Source organism: Corythoichthys intestinalis, chromosome 1 (genome assembly GCF_030265065.1).
Source record: "Corythoichthys intestinalis isolate RoL2023-P3 chromosome 1, ASM3026506v1, whole genome shotgun sequence".
Classification (NCBI taxonomy): domain Eukaryota; kingdom Metazoa; phylum Chordata; class Actinopteri; order Syngnathiformes; family Syngnathidae; genus Corythoichthys; species Corythoichthys intestinalis.
In genome coordinates this window covers 10118089-10130727 of record NC_080395.1, presented here as the reverse complement: position 1 = coordinate 10130727, position 12639 = coordinate 10118089, and the positions used below count along the sequence as shown (strand labels likewise).

The following is a 12639-nucleotide window of genomic DNA, read 5'->3' as shown; positions in this document are numbered from 1 at the left end:
ATTAAAGCCCAACCCGGCATGAGCCCGATCATTTAACTGGATTTGCAGGCCTGAGCCCAAAAAAACCCAAAATTTTATTTTTCATTTGTGGGCGCAAGCCCAAAACCCAACCCCCCGAAATTTTATGTTTTATTTGTGAGGACTCCGGAGAAAGAGGAAATGCAGGGATGTGATGCGTTAGTCAGACCTGGACAGAGCACTGCTTGGAAAAAGGGAGTAGGGACTGGTTGCGTTTTGTGTGATCAAATTTGTGACAATGCCTGTGCATAATGATAACAAATTAAAGGCTGTCTTTTGTCACAAATTCTCCCAGTTAAACGAGTATAAGATGCATATTCAATAAACATTTATCTTTTATATTTGTATATCTGTTCTATCAGGCGGATAGTTAATTTGACATTTTAATTTCTTTGAGTTTTCTCAATGTTTAAATAGTCTACATATTTTTATGATCATTACAAATGTATTTACAAAATGAAATAACGCTGGAGAAGTTTTTAAAATAAATTTCTCGTATGAGAGCAAAGCGCCACATTCGTTTCTTTCAGTGAAGCCGATAAAGGTCTCTGTATAGCATCTTCAACAATCAATTTGAAGCCTTTGCGTACCCCACTCCTACCGGTACATGTTTGCCTTTTCAATTCCCCCATCTTTAGTTTGTTTTTCACGTATTGCTGCTCCATATCGAAAAGGAAATACCAGGATATGGACTTGCGGAGGGCGTCAGGGCAGGAGGGGAAGATTAAAAAGAGGGCGGGGCCACAGCGTTCACGTGCGCAGGCATGCACTAGCTCTGCGGCTCCTGTATGCAATTACTATGCAGCACCTTCTCTGTTTTATTCAATTTTTTAAATTTATAATGAGTATTCCTTAGTTTAACATCCATACATCATTTTAGTATACATATATGAATTTTTCTTTATTAAAAAAAAGTCGACTCGACCCAAACGTTAAGAAATTACATTTTGGGACCGACCTGGCCCGAGAGTCCGGTTGGGTCAGGTTCATGTTGTGGTCAAAGATTCTCCCAGAAGAGAAATTTAAACAGACACGCAAGAACTCACAGCAGAGAGCCTTTCGCCTGAAAACTTTGTAAATAAGATTTTGGTGAAAGCTTTAGGCTGTCTATATATTTCAAATTTCAAGCTATTTGCTTTTTATTCATTGTCTGCTTTATTTTTATTTCCAATTTTAATTATCATTATTTTGATTCTATTGGTGATGTGATTCTATGTATTTTTTATTTCCTGTTTCAATTGTCTTTGTTTTAACCTTTTTTTTTTTTAATTGTGATTTTTACAAATTTTATCTCTGCTCATGGATCGTCATGTGATGTAAAGCACTTTGACTTGCCTTGTGTTGAATTGTGCTATACAAATAAATTTACCTTGCCTTGCCTTTAATCTTTATTAGTCTTTTGCATTATAATATTTTCCAATCGGATTAATTATAAAATTATTGGACTTTTTTATTATTCCTATTTTTGTAAAAATCCCAAGACTTCCACTATTGTGAAACATTTTCATTATCTTCTTTATTAGATACAAAAATCAACTTTAAAGTGTCACCTGGATACATAGCCAATGTGTATTTCTCTTTGCATTTATTTTGAATTCATTATTTTCGTTTTCATGACCATTGCATTAATTTCATTGTTCTGTTCTATGATGGAAGATGATAGACGGACGATGGAAGCAATACAGTAAGTGAAAGACCGAACTTAACACGTGTAGATTTACGAAGTTCTCAGTTTTTAAAATTGAGTTAGTGATAGTTACGACTCAAATTCGGATTTGTTTATCATATTTACACAATATTTTTGGTGTCTACTGCTGTGAAGTAGTTTTGGTTCCAAACGCTCGACGTTTTACACTGAAGTTTCGGCGCCTGAACGTTTCTACTTCCGGTTCACATGACGCATTGTCCGTGTACCCTCGCCTGACTTGCAGTTCTTTCTTGTTTCCTTCTTCTCAACAAACACGTTTCTTCAAAGCATTCCCATCGGGTAAGTACCCAAGTAAGAATTTAATGGACTAAAACGTCCCATTTTAAGGCTTAGTAGAAGTCCTTTGGTGTTATACGGAAGTTTTGCAGGCTTGCATAACTTTGTTTGGTTTAGCTTAGCTTGATAGCCAAGACACGTTAACGCATTTCGATTGCTTTATATTAGGCTCGAGCGTTTACGTCACAGCAGCACGGGATCATGCGAGATTTGCGACAACGCAGCCATTTCGGAAGCACGTCTGCATCACGGGACATTTAAACTTAACGGCAAATACAATTCAACTACGAGTGCCAAAGATGGAAAAAAAGTAAGGAAAAAGTAGCAATGTACTTCCGCTGAACATTTAAAAATAAAAGCAAGTTATGTTCAACATGTAAAGAAAGATTTCTGGATTTTATCTCACATTAACGGCATTAACGGTTCCTTTAAAATGACACCCATTACGAAAAATCTAATTGGCAATGAATAATATGGCTTCAAATTAGCAAACAAGTGCACTGTACAGGACAAGATGATAGTCATTTAGGATCAAATAAACACTTTTGATGGGCTCTAATTGGCAGAGAACAAAAATGGCTACAAGTTTGCGCTTCCAAAGTCGAAGCTGCTTGATCTACAGTTCCACAAAATGGAAGTTGAGTTTTTGCAGACACAAGACAGCTCTGAATAGGTTTTTTTTTTCTCAGCCAAGCGCATGCTTGTCAATTGTATTAGGCTCGAACGTTTACGTCACAGCAGCACGGGATCATGCGAGATTTGCGACAACCCAGCCATTTCGGAAGCACGAATGCATCACGGGACATTTAAACTTAACGGCAAATACAATTCAACTACGAGTGCCAAAGATGGAAAAAAGTAAGGAAAACTTCCCAGTTCGATACAGAGACAAACTTGTTACCAAGGCGAAGGACAGATATGTGAGCAATTTTAAGGATATGAACAATGTTGACCCTTACGAGCAAGCCGAACACAAATGGAATAAAGATGTCGACAAGCTTCCACCACTACGCGAAACTGACATCGTGCTGTATTTAGTGTTTGGTGTAAGTTACTACACTCATCAGCAATTCCGAAACTACAAATCGCTACAAAGCTACGTACAGTTTTGCTGCGGATGGGTGCAGGATCTGCACATTATGACCATAGCAAACGGCAACACCATCTTTCTAGCAAAGGTAGGCAATGTGTGTTTACATTAGTCTGTGACCACGGATGTACAAATTTTTTGTTGCAGAAAATGTAGCCTGTGTACAAATTCTTTGCCACTCTCTCACGTCAAAATATTACAGCTTTTTCATTTAGCAACGACAGGAATTATGTCTTATGAAGACAATGCACATGTATAAATGCTAGTTGTTTAGCTGTAGCTATAGCTAACAACAGGCCGACTTAGGGCATAAAATTACCGAAATTTGCGTAAACAAACGAAATTAACTTACCGGAGTGGAAGTGCATAGAGCAAACTCTGTGTGTAACTGGAGAATCAAACGTTATGCCCTTCCTTCTGATCGAGGCCACCCATGCCATTCTTCGACGTTTGTTAAGTTCAGATATGACCTTTCCCTCGCCTTTTCTCCATGTAGGGATCCGCAAGAAACTCAATGGTGTTCCGTCGAGCTGTACATTCTCCTTTCTATTCGATGGGTTGTTGCAATTCTTTACCGCACAATAATTTTCAACCATTTTTAAAGAGCGTCCTGTGTTGAAATGCCTCACTGTTTATGTTTACCGCTTCCATAATGGCAATAGCGGCGGAAACCTCGCGAGTGCCACGTCATACGCTCGAGCCTAATATAGGATCTTGATTCAGGAATCGCACAGGGTGTCCATAGCACACAAACCAACAAAAAATGGTCGCTGCTGGTTGTAATTTACTTTTGAATGACCAGACTGCGAGAGATCCAAGTGGGGCTTTAAACAGTTGCCCAATTAGTCAAAAACACAATCACAGTTTTATACATTTGGAACAGGTAGAAAAGAATACAATTGACAAGCATGCACTTGGCTGAGAAAAAAAACAAACTATTCAGAGCTGTGTTGTGCCTGCAAAAACTCAACTTCCATTTCGTGGAACTGTAGGTCAAGCAGCTTCGACTTTGGAAGCGCAAACTTGTAGCCATTTTAGTTCTCTGCCAATTAGAGCCCATCAAAAGTGTTTATTTGATCCCAAATTATTATCATCTTGTCCTGTACAGTGCACTAATTTGAAGCCATATTATTCTTTGCCAGTTAGATTTTTCATAATGGGTGTCATTTTAAAGGAAGGGCATGCTCGACTTTTCCGAGCAGTCGCAGAGTTGTGATAGAAATAAATCTTTACAAAACAACAAAAGCTTGACATCGGTAGTTGGGATGTTACAAACGATGCTCAGGTGCGCTCTCACCACTTGGAAAATAACAAATACAAACATATGGTGTGGCACTGCATATATTTCCTGGAAGCCGCTGCCAGGAGTGCTTGTGCATAACAGTGGCGATCCTGAAAGTGGCGACAGTTTTGACAGGGGGAAATATAATGGAAAAATACTGACTTGGGGTACCACGCAGGTCACTTTTCGGGGTTTAATTTTCCTCTACGCATTTTTATATACTCATGTTCGGTCGGCATTGAGTTGGGAGGGGCCAGCCCCGCAGCTGAGCGGGAGACAAGCTCTGTAAGAAAACACTCCTCTCTGCGTCATCCACGATGGGACGACCACAAATGGGCACTGAATTGAAGCATATTATTGGGACGTAGTTTGAAGGTTAAAGAAAAGTGTATGGGAAAAAAAGAGGAGCAGAAATGCCACGTCGTGATCGGCCGCCTCCATTGTTTACAATGCCAGCGTGGCGTACTAAAAGACGTCACTTCCTTAGTATCCGATAGTTGTTCTGACACAGCAGTCCTTATTAAGCAGTGGGTAATATTACCCACCTACATTATCCGTGTAACAACTAATCCGGACAAGTGGTGTACTAATGTGGCCGGAATGCCGTATAGTTGAACTAATTACACATTTAAGGCTATTATCCGTTAGCAGTGCAACGGTTTTCGGTACAAAGCCGAACCGTACGGTTCGCCCTGTACGGTTCAATACGCCTTTATGAAACACACCTTTTCGGTTATGCAATTAATTTATTCCGAACGCTTGTGGAATGAATTGGTCAAGCTCTGTGTGCCTGTGTGTGACGGGAAGCACCGCTGTGGAGAAATTCCCGCCCCACAAGTAAATGTCCGATCGCTGTCAAGCACCTGTGTAATAGAAGCCGAGTAACGCCCTCCCTCGCTTACGAGCGAAGTGAAGGTGAAACAAGAAAGAAAACAAAAAGCTATGGCGAGACCGAATTTTGAGGAAGGACCGGCTTCTTTCAAATCTGCGGTGTGGCAACATTTCGGTTTCCCCGTGGACTACAATGCAGAGGGAGAGAAAATTAAAAAAAAAAAAAAAATTTGCAAGCATTGCTCAGCTCAGCGCTTGTTCCCTATGCTAATGCGCCCCAGCCGGCATCACCCACAGATATTGCTTTCTCAGAGCAGGACAACCCCGAAGATGACACCAGTGAAAACACAGGGCGGACTTCCTTAATTTCTTTGCAACGCTTGACCCGCGTTACATTGTTCCCTCGTGGACATATTTCTCCAACAACGTAATCTCCGACATTTATGAAATGGCACTCAAAGCCATCGAAGATGATTTCGCTAAAGCACATAGTTTCGCCCTGACCACTGATAGTTGGACGTCCCATGCTACAGAGTGCTACTACCTAACTGTGACGGTCCACTATAATTCATACCTGTCAAGTTGTACAGTCTAGGAGTAATTTGTACAAGTGATCTATGATTTTTAAATACGTACGCAGTACGTAATGTTCAAAACCTGTACGTGTTTTGTGCATTACGTTTTTTTTCCTCCGTTCGGATTTCGTCACCATTTCAGCATGAGACAATGTGCGCTAATTAGGCCTGTCGCGATAACGAATTTTAGTGTGCGATAATTACAGTGCCTTGCAAAAGTATTCGGCCCCCTTGAATCTTGCAACCTTTCGCCACATTTCAGGCTTCAAACATAAAGATATGAAATTCAATTTTTTTGTCAAGAATCAACAAGTGGGACACAATCGTGAAGTGGAACAACATTTATTGGATAATTTAAACTTTTTTAACAAATAAAAAACTGAAAAGTGGGGCGTGCAATATTATTCGGCCCCTTTACTTTCAGTGCAGCAAACTCACTCCAGAAGTTCAGTGAGAATCTCTGAATGATCCAATGTTGTCCTAAATGACCGATGATGATAAATAGAATCCACCTGTGTGTAATCAAGTCTCCGTATAAATGCACCTGCTCTGTGATAGTCTCAGGGTTCTGTTTAAAGTGCAGAGAGCATTATGAAAACCAAGGAACACACCAGGCAGGTCCGAGATACTGTTGTGGAGAAGTTTAAAGCCGGATTTGGATACAAAAATATTTCCCAAGCTTTAAACATCTCAAGGAGCACTGTGCAAGCCATCATATTGAAATGGAAGGAGCATCAGACCACTGCAAATCTACCAAGACCCGGCCGTCCTTCCAAACTTTCTTCTCAAACAAGGAGAAAACTGATCAGAGATGCAGCCAAGAGGCCCATGATCACTCTGGATGAACTGCAGAGATCTACAGCTGAGGTGGGAGAGTCTGTCCATAGGACAACAATCAGTCGTACACTGCACAAATCTGGCCTTTATGGAAGAGTGGCAAGAAGAATGCCATTTCTCAAAGATATCCATAAAAAGTCTCGTTTAAAGTTTGCCACAAGCCACCTGGGAGACACACCAAACATGTGGAAGAAGGTGCTCTGGTCAGATGAAACCAAAATTGAACTTTTTGGCCACAGTGCAAAACGATATGTTTGGCGTAAAAGCAACACAGCTCATCACCCTGAACACACCATCCCCACTGTCAAACATGGTGGTGGCAGCATCACGGTTTGGGCCTGCTTTTCTTTAGCAGGGCAGGGAAGATAGTTAAAATTGATGGAAAGATGGATGCAGCCAAATACAGGAACATTCTGGAAGAAAACCTGTTGGTATCTGCACAAGACCTGAGACTGGGACGGAGATTTATCTTCCAACAGGACAATGATCCAAAACGTAAAGCCAAATCTACAATGGAATGGTTCAAAAATAAACATATCCAGGTGTTAGAATGGCCAAGTCAAAGTCCAGACCTGAATCCAATCGAGAATCTGTGGAAAGAGCTGAAGACTGCTGTTCACAAACACTCTCCATCCAACCTCACTGAGCTCGAGCTGTTTTGCAAGGAAGAATGGGCAAGAATGTCAGTCTCTCGATGTGCAAAACTGATAGAAACATACCCCAAGCGACTTGCAGCTGTAATTGGAGCAAAAGGTGGCACTACAAAGTATTAACGCAAGGGGGCCGAATAATATTGCACGCCCCACTTTTTAGTTTTTTATTTGTTAAAAAAGTTTAAATTAGCCAATAAATTTTGTTCCACTTCACGATTGTGTCCCACTTGTTGTTGATTCTTGACAAAAAATTTAAATTTAATATCTTTCTGTTTGAAGCCTGAAATGTGGCGAAAGGTTGCAAGGTTCAAGGGGGCCGAATACTTTTGCAAGGCACTGTATTCTCATAAATTATTGCAATATGCGATATTATTGCGCCCCCCCCCCCAATTTTTTTAAACCAATTTACAATAACAGCGAGAATACAGTATATATTAATAGATCAAGTACACCAATTTAAACGCGATAAATATTTACTCTTGAATTCAAAAATACTTTTTAAGAAATCACAACTAAAAACAATAGACCATGCCTCTTAAGTAAAAAACAACAATATTGATACCGCACAGAAACACAGAATAAATAAAATGTTTTAAAAAATAATAATAATAAAATTGCACTAAATAACTTAAGCATTTAGGCAAATGAAAACTTTTCCCGTCATAGCTTCTGCAGTGGTGTTTCATTGGGATGCAACGATACAGTTAAGTCAAGGTTCGGTATGATTTTTGATACGGGGGACACGATTTTCGATCCGACTCAATACATTTAATGCTCTGTAAAAAAATAACAATTATATTTTTTGTTTCATTTTTTTTGTTGATTTTTTTTTTTTTTTTTTGTGCTAACGAGCAAAAATTAAATTGCCATCATATAAACATGCATTTTAGTGCATAATATTTATGTGCTTACTTCTTACTGATCTGGGAAAAAAATGTATAAAAGTGCTGAGAACGATCTTTACTGTTTGTAAAGTGAGACAGGGTACACTGTTGATTGCTACAGCTCTCTTAGCAGCTAGGTTTACTACATGAGGAAGACATCCTATTTGTGGTCCGAATGCATCTGTGTCACGTACTGAATTAACAATATTTGCAACATTATCTGTAATCACTGGTATGGATTGATTTGGCCTTCTTAACTTCCATTCAGTCATAGTGGTTTTTAATTCATCGATGTAGTCTATGGACTACGTGTCCCATAATCACTCTGGGTTCATGTAGCCAATGGCATGAGACAAGGCACATCTAGTTTGCCATTTCATGATATCTAGTGTGTGGGCGCATTAAAAAAGTTAGCAAGCGCTGCTGAAGTCACGTCTGCTCATTGCTACACACACCAGCATATGACAATCGACTTTCATAAACAGGACGGGTTTGAAGCACAGCGCTCTTAATTTCATTCAGCTGTTCGTTGTCAAAGCGAGGTTGTTCGGAGCAGCCAAGTCAGTAACAATGTTTCGGCGGGCTTCGCTGTAAATATCCGGCTTTGTGCCGAAAAATAGCCGCCCCGCGTGAAATGTCACTCCTGACGGGAGCGCCCACACGTCAACAACACCGGCGCGCCGTAGATGGTCCACAACTCCGGAGCACTGACGCGGCCGCTCTACGTTGAACAATAGGATATAATGGGAACGAAGATGCATTTTGCGCAGTTGGTAACGAGGAATCCGAACTTTTAACAGCACGTCTGACGCACCCGCGCACGCACGTGCACGCGAGGCGATAAATCGCAGCGGAAAAATTACCGCCTTAATTTTTATTAATCGCGCGAAAAATGGAATTATTGCATATTGCGACAGGTTTAGCGCTAATACGTTGGTTGAATGATGCGAGAAAAGTCAGAGACACGGAGAGGGAAGAGTGTTTGTTGTGACGCTGTAGCAAACGTGATGCTAGGCTAGGTGGCTCCCATATTTCCTGACTGTAGCCGACAGCCTATAATCTACGCCTAGATATCTCATGCATAAAGAACTACATGCGAAATGACACTCGGTAGCGTTAGTAAACAGCCGCCATTTTAGAGCAATAAACTTCTCAGAAAGGCTCTGTTGTAGTGAACCTTCCTCGCGAACCTCATTAACTTTTTATCTGAAATACTCCTCAAATCGGCAAAATCTTGACTTGAGGCTATCTTTAAAGGATGAAACAGTTTGAAATTTTCACATGTCGAAAGTAGACAGAAGGGAACTAATGCAAAAACCGGATCAATTTAATCAGCTTTAACGGTTGATTCTCAACATTACAATGACCTTCAAACATAGCAAAGGTTACTATGTTTTGGGGTTTGTTTGTTTTTTAATGAAAAAAAAACAAAAAACATGAAAGGTATCACCAGTAACTTTGCCAAGTAACTTTTTTACTACTGTGTGTGTATTTCAGTAGTCTGTCACTACACTAGCCAAAGAGCTAAGAGATATTTTAACAGTTAAAAATGTTTACATTTTAAGTGTTTATTTCATTCTCTTAAAAAGCAAAATAAAGGCAGTTTAAAAAAAAAAAAAAAAAAAAGCAAACCGAAACCGTGATCCCAAAACCGAGCTTCAAACCGAACCGTGGCCTTACTGAACCGTTGCACCCCTATTATCCGTCCTAGTGTATAGACGTAGCCTAGTATGCAATCAACACGCGCGTTTGTCGCGTGCACATAAATGTATACACGCACACACGTGGCAACAAATCACATCCAGGAAAATTACCGCCCTCATTTTTAAGTACCGTGCGATTAATTGACTTATTGAATATCACGACAGGCTTATCGGTGTGAACACACCATATGAGAGAGATATGGAAGATGAGAGGAAACCCAATTCTAACTATTGACTGCAGTTGATTTAAAATGGATGTGCATAATAAAGTGCATTTACTGTATTTACAGCTAAAGGGTTCTTTGTGTCAGTAGAAAACATGCCATATTAAATCAAGGCAAAAGCTTGACTTTAGCAAATAACATAATTTTTTCCCCACCCAGTGTCTCCCAGACGTCACTGTAGAAGATCTTCACCCTAAGAAGCACGATCCAGTCAACGTTAAACAGGAAGAGAGTCGGAGATGCCGTACATCAAACAGGAGGCGGAGCTAGACACTTTCAGCATTAAAGAAGAAGAACAGGAAGCTGAAATCCATCCGTTTCCAGTGACTGTCATTGTGAAGAGAGAAGAAGATGAAAGTCCAAGTGAAAAGAGCGGAGCAGCGAAACCTTCGAGCGACAGCTCATTTCAGCACCTGACAACAAAAGGAGAGGGACGATCACAACCGAACGGCCTGTTAGCACCGCTCTCGGACAGCGACGACATAACGTCACACTCTTCTGACTTTAACACTGCTGAGGAGGATGTTGACTCCAACCAAAATGCTTCGAAATCCTTAAACAAGTCACCATTGAAAAGAGAAACACAAGAATGTACGGGTGGGAAACCGTTTGGCTGCACACTGTGCGACAAAGGATTTTCTCAGAAGATTTATTTAGAAAGGCATAAGCGTACACACACTGGAGAAAAGCCTTTTGTCTGTACACATTGTGGTCAAGGATTCGCCGAAAAGAAAAGTTTAAACAGACACGCAAGAATACATACTGGAGAGAAGCCTTTTGCCTGCTCACTTTGCGATAAAAGATTTACTCAGAAGATGACTAAAGAAAGGCATATGTTTACACACACTGGAGAGAAGCCTTTCGCTTGCACACTTTGCGATAAGAGATTTTCTCGGAAAAATAATTTTAAAACGCATATGCGGACACACACTGGAGAGAAACCTTTTGTCTGCACGTGTTGTGGTAAAAGATTCACAGATAAGAAGCATTTAAACAAACACGCAACTACACACAGAGGAGAGAAGCCTTTCGCCTGTTCCATGTGTGAGAAAAGATTTTATTTTCAGTCTGAGTTGACAATACACACGCGGACACACACTGGAGAGAAACCTTTTGCCTGCACACTATGCGACAAAAGATTTTCTCAGAAGTCTGGTTTAAAAACGCATATGCGTAGACACACTGGCGAAAAACCTTTTGTTTGCACATGTTGTGGTAAAAGATTCACTCAGAAGAAACATTTAAACGGACACGCAAGAACCCACACTGGAGAAAAGCCTTTCTCCTGCTCAATTTGTGGTAAAAGATTCGCAGAGAAGGGGAATTTAAACAAGCACGTAAGCACACATAGTGAAGAGAAGCCTTTCGCCTGCTCCTTATGTGAGAAAAGATTTTACTCTCAGTCTCAGTTGACAACACACATGTATACACACACTGGAGAGAAACGTTTTGCCTGCACACTATGCGACAAAAGATATTCCCACAAGTCTGATTTAAAGACGCATATGCGTAGACACACTGGGGAAAAACCTTTTGTCTGCACATGTTGTGGTAAAAGATTCACTCAGAAGAAAAATTTAAACGGACACGCAAGAACCCACACTGGAGAAAAGCCTTTCTCCTGCTCAATTTGTAGTAAAAGATTCACAGAGAAGCGGAATTTAAAGAAACACGCAAGCACACATAGTGGAGAGAAGCCTTTCGCCTGCTCCTTATGTGAGAAAAGATTTTACTCTCAGTCTCAGTTGACAGCACACACGCGTACACACACTGGAGAAAAGACTTTGTTGTAAAAGATTCTATCTGAAGATAACTTTAAGCAGATGTGCAAGAACACATGTTGGAGAAAAGCTTTTTGTCTGCACACGTTGTAGGAAAAGAGTCATTGAGAAGGCAAATTTAAACCAACACACAAAAGCCACACTGGAGCACAGCATTTTTCATGCACGCTTTGTGACAAAAGATTTTATCGGAAGACTCATTTACAGTGTATCACAAAAGTGTGTACACCCCTCGTATTTCTGCAGATATTTAAGTATATCTTTTCATCGGACAACACTGACAAAATAACACTTTGACACATTGAAAAGTAGTCTGTGTGCAGTTTATATAATAGTTAATTTATTTTCCCCTCAAAATAACTCAAAATATAGCCATTCATATCCAAACCCCTGGTAACAAGAGTAAGTGCACCGAATGGGAACTACATACATCCCTAAATGTCCAAATTGAGTACTGCTTGTCATTTTCCCTCCGAAATTTCACGTGACTCGTTACAGAAGTGCTTTTCAGCATTGCTGCAGAGATTGAAGAGGTGGGGGGGGGGGGGGGGGGTAATTCCCACCTCCATGCTTGACTGTAGGTATGACACACTTATCTTTGTACTCCTCACCTGGTCGCCACCACACATGCTTGATACCATCGGAACCAAACAAATTAATCTTCGTCTCATCAGACCATAGGACATGGTTCCAGTAATCCATGTGCTTTGTTGACATGTCTTCAGCAAACTGTTTGCAGGCTTTCTTGTGTACCGTCTTCAGAAGAGGCTTCCTCCT

General features: G+C 40.5%; 1 protein-coding gene across 1 annotated transcript; it reads left to right on the top strand.

The window, feature by feature from the left end:
- Positions 1–1911: 1911 nt before the first annotated feature.
- On the top strand, positions 1912–12243 carry LOC130921975 (gastrula zinc finger protein XlCGF57.1-like). Its single transcript, XM_057846383.1, has 2 exons — positions 1912–2005; positions 10241–12243. Exon 2 carries the CDS (start codon positions 10321–10323, stop codon positions 11872–11874), a length of 1554 nt encoding a protein of 517 aa, XP_057702366.1. The 5' UTR covers positions 1912–2005; positions 10241–10320; the 3' UTR covers positions 11875–12243.
- Positions 12244–12639: the final 396 nt, after the last annotated feature.